This window comes from Rhipicephalus sanguineus, chromosome 1 (assembly GCF_013339695.2).
Source record: "Rhipicephalus sanguineus isolate Rsan-2018 chromosome 1, BIME_Rsan_1.4, whole genome shotgun sequence".
Taxonomy (NCBI): Eukaryota; Metazoa; Arthropoda; class Arachnida; order Ixodida; family Ixodidae; genus Rhipicephalus; species Rhipicephalus sanguineus.
In genome coordinates, this window is record NC_051176.1 from 164,344,057 (window position 1) to 164,361,723 (window position 17,667).

A 17,667-nucleotide genomic window follows, 5' to 3' on the forward strand; every position below is an offset into this window, starting at 1 on the left:
TCTACTGTATATTAGTAGTCCGCATGTAGACAGCAAAACAGACAGCTAAGTGGACGGCGGCCATCCTAAGCCCGATTCTAATTTTCACGTAGCCAGCAAAATATGCAGCTTTGCGAAAGAGGCACCAGAGACAGATATGATGCAGGCTACTTAGCTGTCCAAAGGTGGCAAAGAGCGATGATTGTGGCTGAGCGGAATGCTTGAATCTCAGCATTATTGTTGTCTGCCCACAAGCTCATATCATATCATAGATATGATGTGGCGTGATCACGCTCAAAATCAAGTGGTCAATACAGGCCCAAAACAAGGCTAGCAATGCTAAAAACCGCGTTAAAATAAACGAACGAGGTCTCAAATAATTTGATTAACAGAAATAAAACTGCTTCGGATAAAATACCCTATACGCACCTCATATCGGGTGAGAGGTCTCGTTAAAGATCTAATATTGCATGGCAGAAGTGTACAGTCGCACCAGGCGTCAAATCATGTGAATTGTTTACCAAGTGGATGGTTTGAAGCAGTCCACTAATTACAAAGGGGTCAGCCGTAGTTCATCATCAGCCACGGCAGCATAAGGTCCGTTCGATTCGCCTGTGCACCAATCGGAACCGGTTCACGGCAGTGCACGAGAAGTTCAGAAAATGTGCAGCGCGAGTTAAGTGGTGCAGGGATAGTGCGACACCAGAAACGAATGACGAGGTGCCGACATTGTGCTGGTCTTATTTTTGTTCGCTTAGTTTACGCCGTCCACCTAACACTGACAGGTGGCAAACCGCACACGTGGACAGTTCCTGAGGCGCAAACACCTTGGCAACACACACCACGTTAGTAGGTGCGGGTACGGTGCCAATGCCTGAATGCTGCGTCGTATCCTCAGCTGCTAGCGCGCTCGCGCACGACTGCACCAAGCCGGCACCGTCAGCATAGGGGGTGTAGGAAAATCATGAACCAGCGCTATCCTGCACTTCTTGAAACGAATGATGTGGTTTAGAGCTCGCCATTGCTGCACCGCTGAAACGAATGGCAAGGTGCAGCACCTCATGAACTGGTTCAGGTGGTGCAGGCGAATCAAATGTGTGCAGCTAGAGGCACGGACTCCCTTAGAGACGCGTAGTGGGTAGTTTGCTACATCACAAAATGAACAAGAATTACGGCGTAGTGGGTACTTCGCGACCGTACTTGCAGTTTAAGCGTCCTAAGACAGTTTACAACGTTTACAACGGTGGCCTCTCTCCTCCAGCTTATGTGACTGTGCTGCGTGTTCCGCGCAGGCCTGGTGTTTTTAAAGACGATAGTCTTTCTTAGGATACTTAAACGGAGAAATTTTGGTCTGTATTTCTGTTTGTCCGCACGTCCCTCGATTCAACCACTCGGCCAAAGTTGAACCACTTGTGAACGTTGTCGATCCAAAAGTAAATATCACGCATACCTGAGGCGCAACATCAGTAGGTAAGTATTAGGTGGTGTGTTCCTTTAATAGAAAATGCATACATACGTAATTCTAAAGACCCTAGTTTCTTAAAGGGATACTGAACAAAATTTCCGCCGCCGAGATAAATGACTCAATTGAAAGATTGGGTGCTGAAATTTGTTGAAACAACCTTCATTTCAGCCAGAGACTAGCAGAAAATAATGAATTTAATGCATTTTTCGCGAATTGGCGCGTCTAGCGGCCGCGCCGCGAACTAGAGAGGAAGTGACGCAAAACTCCGCGGATAGTGACTCGCCAACCGTGCTCGCAGCAAAATCGCTTACCAATCAACATCGCAAGACGCCACCCGCTGCCGCGTGTCTCTCTCAAAACGTGTTTTCACGGTCGGGAAGGTGTTCTCCGTGCGTGTTCTCAACCGGCAGCCAACGACGCAATTGCCGCGCTCTCGGCCGTATAGTTGTTTTCTCAAGCGGAGCTTGCGCCCACGTCTACGAATTTGCCGTCTGTGTTGTGTGCTGCTACGTAATGTGAACGGTGAAGCACCTGACACAACGCAGAATGCCTCAACGCTGTTCTGCGCTAGGCTGTGCCCTGTCATACCTTTCCAACAGAGCCAAAGCTTCGAAGGATATGGATTCGCGCTGCGCGCCCATCGCAGCCAACGTGGGTGCCTTCAAAGCGTGACTTTTTGCGCTCCGAACACTTCGAGGATAGTGACTATGAGTTAATGTATAAATTGCTGGTCCCGGCTGCTGACCCACGTTGGGCTACGGCGGCTCGTCTGGCTCGTCGTCCTTGCTGTCGCTTGACACAGCAGAACGGTCACACGCATATGGTTGTATTTGGCGCATCCGTTTTCGAGGCCTGTCGAACTCGGAGTCGCAATGACCGCTCGTGGAACCACTGTCACTCGCACCTTGCATCTTTGCGCTCTCGCGACACGCTCGGTAGTTGTAGCGGTTTTTGAGGAATAAGCGCTATTTTGTTTCCTATGTGGGGAAAAGAGGACAAGGCTCAGCGCCACACCAGCCACCCTCGGTTCTTGAGAGGAGAGGTGGAGAAAGGGAAGTGGCAGGGCAGGAGAGACGTGCCGCTTGCCCCCCTCTTGCCGGAGCACTCGACGTCACATCCGCCGACAAGCGCAGTGGCATGCAGCCGCCGCGCTCTCACAATCCACTAAAAATACGGCCAACTGCTCGAAATTACGTGAAATAAACGCTGCGTACAGGAACAGTCGTGTCGTCCGAGTCGAATGTAAGTGTTTTCGTAGCTTTTTCAAATTTTTGTTCAGTATCCCTTTAAGCTGCGCTGAAAATGCGACTGCGCTGAAACTTGCCTTCCTCCGTGCCCTCTGCACGAGCTCAATGTTGTGTTTCGGTTTCGGTTCTGTATTGCACTGTAGGAATGCCATGGGTCGCCGCTCTGGCATTCCTGTTTTACGCAGGCGACGTGTAAATTAAAGAGTGTGTGGAGAGTACTCGTTGAGTGCGGACGTTTCTTCTGCTTCAGCGCATCGCGCCAAACCGCGTGTTCGGGCTGGCTGGCGTCCCCGCCGGTCGCGTTGGTCACCGCCGGTCTTCGCCTGCTGCTGCACCGGGACTACCAGCCCACAACACAGCACTCATGTTTCCCGACGTATTGCCGGATGGCGTCAATATCTCACGCAGCGCCTCTTCTATCGTTTTTAGACGACATTTGCAGCGAAGCACGCAGATACGCGGCCAATTTTTTTAACACGATAGCGTTAAAGGGGTACTGACACCTTTTTTTTTTTTCGAAGGCGAGTTTACTCTGCCATACAAATCTCCTGTATGCAGAGACTGCTTTCAGCAAGTGTGAAGCTCAGCAAATGCTGATAAGATATTTTATTTTCATATTAAAGTCAATTTTTCCATGGCACACCTACTGACATCGCCACTAGCTTGACGTCAGGCTACAGTACAAATTCGGGTGACTACACGCAGCAGTCTGGCTAGTTGTGATGACATTAGGTACCAAAACTTCCAAGATGGCCACTTGTGCGTCATCAAAACTTCCAAAATGGCTGCTTGTGCGTCACCAATGGAGCCACGGTGCGGAGCGGCCGTGGAAATGTCACTATATATTGTGCGAGCACATGACGAGCTCATACCGTGTTGTGACGTCAGGGTACAATAGGAACCGAAACTAGCTTTTAAAAACATACTTTAATAACTTTTTCAGGGTGCACTCATGCTTAGCACTATCTTTTCTAGGCTCTTGAGGGCTTGACCTTTCATTTGACACACAAAAAAAAAAAAGAAAAACGACAACTGAAAATATTCCTGTCAGTATCCCTTTAAGTACTCCTGCTCCTCTGAGCAATCAGCATAGAGGAGGTTGTGACGAGCAAAATATGCAAAGGGGAGCAGGTAGAACAGTGCCCAAACCTTTCATAAGTGTCTCCTCAAGGTCATCAGCCTGGGAAAGTGCAGATTGTTGGCTGGTGGGCAGTGGCTCCCCTTTCTGTGGTTCCAGGGAAGCTTTCATCTTCTTCTCCTGGTTGCTCAGCAGCTCATTGGCTTGCTCCTCAGACTGGTGAGCTGCCTCAACTTTGTCTGTGAACAGCTGTGCACCGAAAAAGACAAGCTCATGTTGGAGCCAGCCATAATGACAAAACAGCAACAAAGCCTTTGCATGGCCTGCTGTAGAAAGGCAGCAAAAGTCAAATTTAATTAAGAAATGGCCACCACTTAAGGCATACAACAAAACAGCATTTTGTCACTTCTAACATAAAATATGCTACAGTGCAATTTATTTATAATCATATTTCCAAAACCGGAAAATTCTATACTTATGACCGATTATCGTTATATCTTGTGTGACATGAACAGCCCGTGAAACACGCTATGGAATACCAACTAGCTTGGTCACACACCTTGCTTCAGTTATATCTTGACTAGAAAAAAAAAAAAAAAAGAGCACGCCAACACATTTCCTCGTGCATGTAGGCCTATTTACTCACCAACGATAAGTCAATTGGGTCGAACAATGAGTCATAGTAAAGAACACTGAAGACTTTAAAATTATTTAAGCATGCTGACGAAAGTCAAAATTTTTGAGGACGTCTCGAGGCTTGAGGATAGCTGAAATCGTCGATTGCAAAAGCCTATATTTTTTTCGTGAGGCTTCCAACCTTGAGACCTTGCCGGAAATCGCGATGAATTTGCTGCTTCACCTCACGAGATATCACCTTGCGCTTAGTCGGTGTCATCTTTCACAAATGCACAAACGGGTGAAAACTCGCATTTGAAACAGTTGCCAGGCATTGTGCAGCTAGCACGGCTGCGACCAAGCAAGCCCTTCCCCTTCTACCTCCAGCGATTGCGATGATAATAGCATGATGTTACCACACGCAATGTCCCCTCACAGAACTATCCATAGCGGCCTGTTTGCGGCACTTGTAACATGTTTTCAGATCATTCTCTTCAAAGGATTTTATTCCTGTCAAGCTTTGAGACATATTATTGTAATAAGCCACTTCCAAGTGGGCAGAATTCTATCGTATCCGATGTGTCGCCGACTATCATTATCAGGGGTGCAACAGCCGAAATAGGATTTGGAGCAATTTTTGGAGCAGCAAAATGTTGCTTTTGGAGCACAAAAATCCAAATTTGGAGTAGGCTACGAAAAAAAAAAAACCCCTGACTTTTTTAGCATGAAATCCCAAATTTGGAGCAGTATAACAAAGAAGGCTTACGTTCAGAAAAGAAAACAAAAATACGTACAAACCATTCAACATTAGCGAACTCGTCACAGTGCCCGTGAACACTGATTTTTCAATACAGTCGAACCCGGGTATATCGAACTCGCCAAAAAACGTTTATTAGTTCGATATATGGCATAATTCGATATAGGCCCGCTATAGGATTTGATGACACAAAGGCACATACCAATAAGAAAAGTACTTTATTAATATGGTGGCTTACTTGCGTGCCCTACTTTGGAACAAAATAGTCCTGGATTTTCTTCTGTTTCAACGACATGGCTGCGTGCGACAGCACGCACGCCTCCACATTGTCCAACAAGTCGGAGCAGCTGAGGCCGCAACCTTCCATATTCACGCAATAGCGCCGGACCAACGCAAGTGCACTAATCACTTCGGAGGATGTCGGCAACGGGCCATCCTTATTGCTGTCGCTTTGGCTCGTGGTCGGCACAACGTCTGCAATGTAGTCCTTATCTTGTAGCTGGCCCATGATGGCGACATCATCGTCCGCACTGACGAACTCGTCGATTGTCGATCCGTCGATAGCACCCGGGAACTCTGCCAGCTCGCTCCAAACTTCGGCGGAAACACCTGCGGTGTCTCGTACACAGCAGTGCACACACGTCGTACACGTCTTTGTAAACAACAGTGCGCACACGTCGGGCGCCACGGGCACCTGGCCTTTTGTCCGACTTGGCCCTGATGTCTCAGGATAGTACTCAAGGTGCTCCTTGGAATCTTGTACGCGGCGGCTACGTCGGACTTCGTCTCACCGCGCTCGACTAAATTTATGATTTCGAGTTTCGCGGCGAACGGCCAATTCTGCCTCTTTGCACAAGCCATGACGACAGCGTGCCCAGAAAGTTCACAGAGCACCAACAGCCAACGCCACCAGCACGGACTACGCTGAATGGGGACTCTAGGAAAAGAGGTAGCAGCAGGCATGCAAGCATAAAGAAAGAAAAAATGGTACCCACTTGTACCGCCTCCGCGCCTCGGAGAAAGCACGACAGCCTCTGATTGGCTGTAAGCGCTGCGAGCAGGTCAGGATCATTTTGTGCAGAGGGATGTTCGGCCGTGCACAGCCAGGTCTAAACCACTTTTTCTAGGGTGGCGCCGGCAGTTTTCCCCGCCACCGTGAGGGAAAGCCAACTTGCTGGGGCACTTTTGAGGCACATGGAGTTTGATATATCGGTTGTCGTTGCTATTTTTGTTCGATGTAACAGTAACTTTTGCTATATACTCTCAATGTAAATTTACTGTGCTTACAAATTGTTCGATATACGGGATAATTTGATGCAAACGGGTTCGATATAGTCGGGCTCGACTGTATAAGCAGTGTGTTGAGCCACCCCACAGTGCAAACAATGACTAAGTCTACATTAGCATTGACAGGGCCTGTCAAATATTTCGAGAGGCACTGCAAATGCTAATGTGGACCTGCGAACCTGGCAACATCGAAATTCGGGAGATTAGCAAAGCAGGAGCAAGTGGGGGTGGAGAAAAAAGAAAACTGGTGTACATTTTTGTCTATTTGTTTCTCAAGGCCGCAGAAACGCCATACACAACAGCTCCAAATGATTGTCAATAACTTTTTAGACGTCAGTGATCATATTAGTACTCGTAATTACAGGGCAAGTGCCCGAATGAGTAATGAAGGAACAAAATGTCTTGTGTCCCTGACAGCTAGCACTAATAGTCCCTTCTAAATCACAGTACGCTTTTCCACAGGACACCAGTGTACTGCGGCAAATGTGGCTAAAAAAGCGTTCTGGACGCAATAAAACAAGCATTGGAAATTTGAGAACCACTGTCCCTTTTTACTGCGAAAGCAATTATATGGGCACTCTCGACGGGTTTTCGGCATCACGTCCTGTAAAAAGTCCAAATTGTTAACACCCTCCCCCCTCCCCAATATGTTCGCGATCGTTGGCGCGCGCGCTATCTCGGCAGCCATCAGCGGGCGGCGCGTATACCCTTCCTTGCCCCTCGCTCAACAACAGAGCAAGGAGCGAGGAACAACAGCCCTCGATGGGTGCCATTCATGGTTTCATGGGCGCCCCACGAATCTTCTCTGACATCGACAATACTCGCTTTACTACAATGACAAATACTTTCAATACCAGGGGTGTCTTAATGTGCACCTTCATATAAATGTTTTACATTTCACCCAAATCAAGACACAGCTGCCCTGGCTGTGTGTCAATCACACACCCCCAATTTGGAGCCAAATGTTATAGTCACCAACTTACCGCAAGCAATTTGGCTTCAGAATTGTGAAACAAATGTGAAATAGCTACCAGTTCCTTCTTATTTGATACCCTTTATTTTTTTTTACTGTATAATTCCAGATACTACCTGTGAAATAGCCCGCGCCCATTTCCTTTCCTTAATGCTGCTGCGACTGCGGACTGACGATGGGAACCAACAGGCCACGCGGAGAGGGAGCCCCGTAGCCCCTTTTCTAAGAACCGCTTAAGGGAAGACGCGGCTCGAAGAAATTTTTGTTTTCTAAATATTCATCCTAGAGCAATGAAACTTGGGGTATTTGTAGAGATTTTTAGGCTGATTTCAAATATATAATTAGCTTTCTTGTGGGTTGCATACTTTTTGTTCTGCACTATGACAAATGTGTAAAACATAGGCCTTGTAGCCCCCCTATTTCGATCCTTAAACTTCTATATATTTTAACAATTGATGGCTCATACTGCTCCAATTGATCTGTAGAGTGCCGAAAACTATCCAGAAAGTGCATATAAAGTATTTACTAGACGTGAAAAAATCAAACATCGGAAGTCCATATTACCCAGACCCCAGTAAATGTTTACTTGCAAATTTTCTAATGTGCATAACATAATATTCAGATTTCGAGGAGATAACTGCACTCCACACACATTAGAGAAAACTTGGGCAAAATTTCATGCAGATCTGAGCACCAGAAGTACCAAAAACAAGAGGGGCACGCTGAAAATGTAGTCAAAAAGAGTGTTTTGAGAAAAACGAAGTTTAAAGTTAAAATTGGATGTTTATTTATGAAAGAGGTAACGAAATCCGATCAAAATTGCACACAAAAGAGGTGAATTGTTCTTCTAGTATCCACTGCCAGTAAAATGAGCCAGCATCATAAGTTTCTCCTTCACAGCTCTTTCGAGCAGAGTAGCTATTGCGCAAGCTCCCGCTGCCGTAGGTTTTGCTTGCGATCGGTCAGTCACTCGCCGCCCCTACGCTGGCCTCCTCGCTCGAAGCAACTTGCTGTTCTCGCATTGCAGTTCCAGAAATGACGCCTTTGCGTTTGTAAGCTGGTTCCCGGACGCGTATTCCCAACCGGTGACACGTTGGACACACTGCACTGATCACGAGGATGTTCAATGCTGTTATGTTAACGATCAATGAAGACTCTTTCTACCGTGATCTTTCTTCTTTGTCGAAGAGTCTGATCTTCTCTTTGAGAGGCACTGACATACTCGAACGGCGCGGCGAACTCGTCGGAAGCATCGCCGTCGCTAGGCCTCGCGGCAGCAGACGCACTTGCCGTTCGGCGAGTGTTTGGCTTCCATTTGCGCCGGCGTCCTCGAAATTTGTTCACCGATCGATACTTCACTGGCCTGTGACTGCGCTTGCTACGGTTCTCTTCGTCCACAATGAAAATAAATACGCGAGAGAAACGTTGTTCAGCTGCGTAGCTCGATGAAACACCGACCCTGCAAGCAGGCTTTGCAACACGCAAGGCGCGCAGCGGCCAATGGCGGTCCCCGATCCGTGCCACATGATTTAAAAGCCAGTCGCAGCGCTCGAAAAGCGCGGCAAAAGCATGCTTTCTTTATTATTTCTTGCACTTCTGCAGCGCGGAAAACCGTGGTTATTTAAAGATCTCCTCATGCGATCCCCAATGGCGAGCGGCCGCGCATTATCAGCCGCGAGACGCTAGAAGATGTCACACTTTCGGTCAAGATTAACAGCCACCTTGCGCTCTTTAGATGCAATTTCAATGCATTTCCAGTTGAGTCTCGACATTGATTTTTATTTTTGAAACAGTAGAGATACTAATCTTAACGAAACAGGTGCAAACAAGATAATTTTTGAAAAATTGCGTTTTTCGACCCACATCTCCCCTTAATCCCGCCAGTTGGAGCCGCGCCCTATTCCTCGTTTCCCTGCTTTCGGGAAAGGGTACTTGCACTCTGCGAGTGAAACAACCCTCGCACGCGAGCTCACAATCGACCGAAGGAGTAAGCCTTACCCTTTGTTTTCTACTTAAAGCGGACTATCCCTCTATGCGATGTTTACACGTTATTGCTAGCGAGCAATTTAGTGTTGTTTGTTGACCTAGCCTGTTGACTTATTCACCCGAACAAGTCATAGCTGCGATTACTCGAGCTACGAGAAGGGGATATTAACACATGCACGGTGCGACTGTGTGCGGCTGGAACCGGAGCTAGGCTTCTGCACCAGCCGTGCATAGAGCTGGACCCTTCATCTGGCACCCAATGTTAATGAATTTGGCAACACGACAAGTTTTGTGGACATGAGCGACTACCGACACTCCGTTAACGTAGGACAATGGGCATGTCTGAACTCCAGGACTTGTTCATGTTGTCTGATGTCATGTTGCAGAATGTTGATCCTAATGGCTAAGACGGGGAAATTGTTTGGACTTTCCGACAGCGTAAATTTTGGTTGTTTCACGCGGGACAACCAGGATGTTGAAGCGACTGCGTTAGAAGGGACTAGGCCTACGACGGAGCACACCACGCCGGACGCCCCGTCACCTCCCGACGCGGCCAGTAAGACGCTAAGGCCACAAGATAGTTCAGCACACGCCACAAATGTGGTCGCGTCTTTGGGCAATAGTGTGCCCTCGAGCGAGGTACTCTTGCAGAATGCGCTGTACACAGCGCATTCTGCAAGCACCCAACGTGAGGCTCTTGGAGCATCGGACAACAGTTTTCGCGGTTTGGGGCAACCATTGTGTTTGAGCCGGGTCAGATTACGCCCAGGGAGGATTATGGTCACAAGCGTCGGCGGCGTGCCTGGGCGTGCTTTCTTGAGAGCGAGGAGATCGGTTGCTGTGGTGTGTTTGAACATGTCGGCATGCTACGAGTGTTTTGTTCTGTTAGCAAGTTTTTTTTTTTTTTTTTTTGAAGAATGTTGTTGAGTTGTTGGTACGAGAGCCATAGGGTCCACATCCTGGGAGAGAGAGGCATAGAGCACAAGGATTGTGGGCAAGCCCGAAGCGACTGAATATGGAAACCCGTAGGTGGTCTGAGTTTTCTGTAAATTGTTTCGTCTATCTCTTTGACTCTGGGAGTCGTGGCTCAGGGAGCTGGGTGGCCAGGGGCCAGGGGCGTTGTTGCTGACTTGTATTGCGGCTTGACGCCGGGGTGTCGCGACACCGTCAGGGATGGTGGGCGCCGATCGCTCGGTAAGCTGCTGTGTGCATCGAGCGAGTAGGGCCACCTCTCAGAGCTGATGTATTCTTGAGACTACCTCTTCTGCGTCTGTGCGGGGTGCTTGTTGGATGCCAGTTGTTGTCGAGCGACTCGTTAGGCCTAGTCTCTGCGGAGCTGCCTGTCGCACGTGGGACACAACCCGCTGGATCGTGGTTTTGACGTGTTGCACTCTGCTTCCCTCATTCTATCTTGCGATGCACGAACTAAGAAAAGCAACCTTTGTTTACCTGCACTAGGCATCTCAGTCACTGCCGATGTCTTTGCTAGCCGTACTGACTATTGTTCCACGTGGGCGATGCGTCCATAGCTCCCATCCCATTGTTGTACTGCACTGTTCTGTCGAGTGTTTTCAGTGTACGCAGCGAGAGTGATGTAGCCCGTGTCTGGGCTGTCTTCTGCACATCGTCTTCGCCGCTGGCCAGGAATGCGGTTGAGACGTGTCGGGCAATGGACATGCCTGTGACCTGCGCAGCTGCCTTCAAACTGGAGCCCTCGTGAGTGCTGCCCGCAATCAGAAAATGTGTCGGTGCGAGCGACGTTCTCTCACGCTGATGGCCACGTTGCCTTTGCAGGTCCGAGACCGAGGTCAAGTTGTCGAGCCAGTGCAGCGGTGTCGGACCAGCGGCTGTGTCGCAGTGCAAGAACATTCTTTGGGGACTTTAGGAACAAGTGTTGCCTTTTTTCCTAAAGCTTGTGCAGCTGTTTTTTTTTTAGTTGTATTTTTTTTAACGGGGTATGTGTTGATTTGAGGTTGGGGGACGTGAGGGTGCTATTACCCCCTGTAAAGTCGTTTGCGCCTCATGGTGCACGCGTGTCTTGCGGATTAGCCGCAGTTAGCTTTAACGGCCACCGAGCAAGGGGTAGTGCTGTGATCGTGCGGTGCAAGGTTGGCGCGGTGGCGCCAGCAGCGCCGCCTGGTGAAGGAGAGGTTAGGCTGGCGGACAGAAAACAGCAGCGAGTCTCTTTGGGGTTTGGCAGCGTGCGTGGATGGATGGCTTTTGACGGGGTCCTTGGGTGTGATTCTGCAAGTCGAGCTCAGGGGCCCTCGTGGTGAGTCGAACATCGGCGCCACTGCCTTTGCGGTATATTGTGTGTGTTAGGTTTTCTGTGTACAGTCGAAGCCACTTATAACGATCCCAGATATAACGATCTATCGGTTATAACGACTATATTTCGGTGCACTTACGTTTTTCCTATGCTGACCATTGAAAGTGCATCCACATATAGACTTTTAAAACGAACACTTCAGGCACGATCACGGTAAAAATATGGCGCATACGAAGTGAAAAAAAGTTAAAGCAGGCCTTCTAAAGCATGAGGGGCGCACGCTTGTGCGTGCCCCGCTCCAGTTTACTCGTGACGAGGACACCCTAAATCAGCAAGCAACGCGCACTGATTACGGGCGATGCGAGCGAGGTCGCTCACTTTCCTGGCATTTCTTCAGTGGCAGAATGGCAGTGACGAATAAAAAAAAAAAAAGAAATAGGAGGCAGCATGAAGCTTTGTGGTCAGCTTTCGCACGGCAACCTTTTCTGGTGCCGTTCTCTTCAGATACGACCGCCTACGATGAACCTATGCCTTGGAACGCAAGAAACCATACAATACAATAAGCGATGACCATGATAACTTTTCGGAGCTTATAAGTTCACTGCGTCGACGCCACAATGTGCCGCAAGATGTCTTTCGTCTTTTCGGTAACGGCAGAGACCGGCCGATCAATGATTATACTACTTCCGCACGACTGCGGCGATTCCTTCACGGATAAGCATCAGAGGAAAGCGAAGGCGATGTGGCGGCTGGCGATGAATGTGCCATTATGATTTATCGCCGACAACCAGGGAAAGCAAGAAAAGAAAAAAACCGTGGGTCAGACGGGACGTTGTCTGAATGAGAGACTCCGTGAGCACTATTACAGCGTCCAAACGACAGTATCGGGGCACCTCGGCATCCACGTGCGGGATTGCGAGTGTAGGCCCCTCTTTGAAAACACTGCAGTCCTTGCACGCAGTCGGGACCAAAGGGTGAGGGAAATCATCGAGGCTGAGGAAATCAAACGGTCTGGGGACGCATTCGAAAGCATGCCTTCCTTGCATCTTTCTGACAAAGAGCTTTTGTTTTTGGTGAGACATGGGAAGGGGGGCGGTGTTGGCACATGTGTGTGACTTATCGGCACTTTTCTTGATTTCACCTTTTGGTTTTTACTTCCCTGTTTTTTTTTTCTTTTCTTGTTTTCCCTGTGTGTATATATACATGCGTCCCAATCCAATAAACTTTAGTTGGAAGAATGCGCTGTGTCCTTGTCCTCTCGCTCGTCTGTTGCCTGTTTTTTGCGCTGAACTACATTATGACTGACTCGTTCCAACTCGCCCAACAAGCAACGTTACTTTATAACGTGGTAGCAATATATTTAAGTGCACTTTTATTTTTAACCGACATAAGTGGGTGTACGTTAGATTTGTGTAAATACGGTACATGAAAGTATAGTTTTTATCTAGATGAGCCAAATGAATGCTTTTTCTTGTGATTTCCCCCCCATTGTAAGTCTACTCCATTCAGTGCTTTCAAGTAACATATTTGGATGCACTTGGGCATGGTAGCATATCTTTTTTTTGGGGGGGAGGGGCACTTCTGATAAGCCTAACTCCTGATAAGACAAGCAAATGACCGCAGTGCCTTCAGGTTAGTCTTAACAGGACTCTACTGTAGTACGAAAATGCAGACTGTCACCGAGGGTGAGCATACTGTTCAATGGAAGATTGCGCTTCTCTCACAAGTAATAGTAACGTTCGGCAGGCTTTAATTAATTTGGCACTGGAAAGAGTGCACATTAGCACTAGGCCACATTCAATGCATTTTATTCACTGACAATCAGCTCAAGCCACTCACAACTGAGCACCGCTGCGTACATTTGGAGACGTGCCGCTGACTGCCTAATCCAGGCAACGGTGCTGCCACCTGTAGCCCGATCTCGGGGCGAATATGTAGTTAGTAAGCTTATGTTTACTGCAATTTACATTGTCCTTAAAACCACGAGGCTTACCTCGTGCAGTATTTAAATGCTTTCATATCTTCGTCACTGCTTCCCCTTTTAGCCAAAACTGCAATATTCTTTCCCCATGTTAAAGGAAGTTTGGGGCTCTTAAAAGTAATCGTTACACCAAGAACTTGTTTTGGAACTGGAAACCTTATGCAGATTAGCATGCTGTTCTTGGCAACATGCCAAGCACTATTTGAATGCAATACTCACATCCATGAGAGCATTGAATGCCGGCATCTCCATCTGGTCACAGACGGATTCAAACGAACCGACTGTTTGCGTATTAGCCAGGCGCTCCCTGTTCTCTTCACAGTGCTCCACTAGGTTGATGAGTAATCCCAGTGACTAGATATAGAAGACAAAGTAACAAGTATGGAAATGACTACAAAAAAATGCAAAACACACACAAGCATAGCATACAAGCAAAAAAAAAAGCGAAATCACATGTAAATGCACTTGCAAAGAGCAGCCTAATTGCTCAGCTGTGAAGCACACTTGTCTCAGAGCAGACTCAAGGGGGAAGCGGTTTTTAGACAAAGTGCTATATCATTTACCGTATTTACTCGAATCTAGGCCGGCCCCGATTCTAAGCAGACTCCCCAGATTTGCAAGGCCAGAAAAAAAGAAAACTTAATCATTGTACTAGAGTCTAAGCCGACTCCCCCTCCCCCCACTTTCACACATCGTTTCTTTTTTCGAAAAAAATAAAAACATCGGCTTAGATTCGAATAAATACGGTAAGTTAGGATGATGAAAACTTCAGTAATTATGTATTTTCATTTGCTGATATTGCCACACACGCTCCCTTTTGTATTTCTGTGTCACTGGTTTGTTAAAAACGTAGTACAATCACTGCCTTCCATGAATCGCACATGAATGGGAACCTTCCAGATTATTTTAGAATCTTCTGATAGGCTTGAGCGCGCAAACGCAGACAGTGGAGTTTATTCTGGAACTAGTGCAGCCACCAGCGATAAGACTCTAATGTTCGATGCCACAGAAGAGGAATGCCTTGCCATCATCTGGGCTACATTCAAGTTTCACCCCTACCTCTGCGGGAGACCCTTCAGAGTTGTGAGCGACCACCACGCCTTGAGTTGGCTAGCTAACTTGAAGGGCCCTTCATGTCGCATCGCACAGTGGAGTCCGAGACTTCAAGAATTCGACATTACCATCATTTACAAGTCTGGAAAAAAAGCACTCTGACGCTGACTGCCTGTCTCGTGCCCCTGTCGACCTACCGCTGCAGGACGGCCAGGATGATGACTGCTTCTTGGGGACCATGAGTGCCGATGATTTCACTGAACGACAGCGAGCCGACTCAGAACTCAGAGGCCTTGTGAAATATCTTGAGGGCAGGACCGCCACTGTTCCGAGGTATTCAAGCAAGGACTGGAGTCGTTTTTCTTGTGAAACGGCATTCTCCTAAATAAGAACTTCTCGCCACTTCGAGCCGACTACCTTCTCGTGGTGCCTTCAGCATTGCGACTAGAAGTCCTCCAGGCCCTACACCACGACCCGATGGCTGGACATCTTGGTGTTTCCCGCACGCTTGCAATAATACAGGAAAAGTACTACTGGACACGACTACGCATCAAGAATCGGCAGACGACCGACAGCCACCATTACAATCTTCGGCGATGCTTCATGAAATACCAGCCTGGCAACCGTGTCTGTGTCTGGACGCTAATACGCCGACGTGGACTAAGCAAAAAATATCTTCGACGGTACTTCGGTGCATACAAGGTGCTTTGACATCTCGGCGCTCTGGACTACGAGGTCATCCATGACAGCATTACGAACTTCCAGCGGCGCCGCACACATCCTGAAGTCGTCCATGTCGCGCGCCTTAAACCGTTTTATATGCGTTAGCGAACCTGATGACTCTTACTTCTTGCTTTCTGTATAATTGTTCTGTCTTTGTGTATGCATATTTTTTCCCCTTTCATGTTCTGTTTTAAAAAAGCATAGGAACAGTGCTTTTTCAGAGGGGGGCAATGCCAGGCGCACTCCTTTTTTTATTTCTATGTAACCGGTTTGTTACACGTAGTACACTGCCTTTCACGAACCACGCACGAATGTCTGGGAACCTTCCAGATTATTTTAGAATCTTCTGATAGGCCTGGACGCGCAAACGCGGATAGTTGCGTTCATTCTGGAACTAGTGTGGCCACCAGCTTTGGTAAGACTCGAAAGTTCGATGCCGCATGTATAAATGCCAATGCGCCTAAACCACAGATCAGATTATTGACTGCCGACGCTCTATTTGCCGTTGTCAGTCTGTCAGTGTACAGTGTATGTCGCTTGTAGTTTGATTTCTCGTTCACCGGGCACAGGTTCACCCAAATAAAAAGTGTCGTCTTGAACACGCCGATTGCTGCCTTCGTCAACATCACGACCATGTGACAATGTCAACTATGAACTCAATTTTTATGCAAACTATGCCATTAATTTTAAAATGAATTAATAATGATAACATCATTTGATCACATAATGATTAAACTGGCTGCACAGATCTGGCCGAATTAAATGTCACTGGATTCTACACATGCCAAAGAGTGCAACAAGTATAATCTTATGGCTCGAGCTTGCCAAGAAGGTTATAAGTTATCAATTGAATGACTGAAAAAAGGCATTTTTCTTATTTCATCCTTTAAAAACACTTGTAACTTCCCAAAGTAACAGTTGACATCCTTTTGCACACTCTAAACATTCAGCTTTTCAGCCCAACAAAAATGATCAAAAAAGAATGTGCCAAAGCTGGAAAAAGCTTGACAGAAGACAGTAAGGTTAGGAAAAATTAATATGGAGAAAATAGCAAAAACAGAACTCCATCAGCAGCTGATGTGATATAAAATGCTTGGCTAGAATAATGATCTAGGATGCATGAAAGTTGATGAGGTTACGCATCAGTAGTGGCAGAATCCAAAATTAACATTTTCAAAGAATAATTTTCTTTTATTTTCACAATTTCTGGTCCGGAAAAGTAGCTTCAGAAGGTGTTCCTTAGAAATACTTTTTTCATTAAACAGCCAGTAAACAACCTCATGATCCAAAATTTGTGATGGAGAGTTAACTGCGCACTTGTACAATGTGAATAGATGCTGTAATAGGGATGTTACAGGGTGTAGAACCCGCTTCAGCTGTTTTCGGTTTCTTGCTCGGCCTTCCCACTCTTATCAGCAACGAAGAGGGGCAGGCGTAGCTCTTTGTTGTGACTATGCCCACCTCAGCAATATAACACGTCAGCAATTGTCATCCGCCCACAGCCAATGACTGAGCAAGGCTTCCTCTACGTGTCGCATGTGTCAGAGCGGTAAGGTGAGGATGCGTGGTGAGAGGCACTGGCGAGATAAACATGCCACGGTGCATGCACTCTTCCCCTAGCGGTAAAGTCGCGAGATGCCTCTTGATCTTGGAGGCTTTTGGCCTGGCAATACCACTTGTCCCAGTAGTCTCGGTTCTACCAAAACAGCTGAGGGCAGCACAGGAAAATGAAAATGCGGATTGCGCGGCCAAAACTGCATTGCCGCAGGGCGATGCAGTTTTGGCCACGCAGTTCACATTCATGTCAGTACTCCTTTAAAGGAGTACTGACATGAATTTTAAAAATTTTGATACTGTCGCTCTAATAATACTGGTGACGAGAACCCCGAGAAGAGTACTGTGGTGCCTCGGAATATATTTTAAATGCCGCTACCTTAAAAACCACTTTTGGTCTCTATACCAAGGAAGCGGCTTCAGAGTGACACAAGTCTAAGTCACATGGGGACAGCAACTCGTGACGTGCTAGCAGCAGCTCTGTCGTTGTGCATGTAAACTATGAGTTAACTGTCATCCAGCTACACCAACAGTTTTTTCAGTGATTTCTGCTGCAGCCTTTCTCCGCTCCTCAACAGAAGGCCATCTTCAAATGTGGGATTTTAAAAATGGCCCTCAGATGTATAATTTGCTGTTTTCATGTGTTGACAATGCTGAAAGAAATTGATTTTTCAGTGACTTCTTGTTCAAAATATACTGC

General features: G+C 47.3%; 1 protein-coding gene across 1 annotated transcript in view; it reads right to left on the minus strand.

Annotated features, from left to right (window-relative positions):
- LOC119401525 (wings apart-like protein homolog) overlaps nt 1-17,667 on the minus strand; it is a 124,436-nt gene that overhangs the window by 34,673 nt on the left and 72,096 nt on the right. The window contains exons 14-15 of the mRNA XM_037668410.2: nt 13,857-13,991; nt 3,841-4,018 (exon numbers count right to left, since the gene is read on the minus strand). Coding sequence (XP_037524338.1) covers nt 3,841-4,018; nt 13,857-13,991 — 313 coding nt within the window. The remainder of the gene's footprint in view (nt 1-3,840; nt 4,019-13,856; nt 13,992-17,667) is intronic.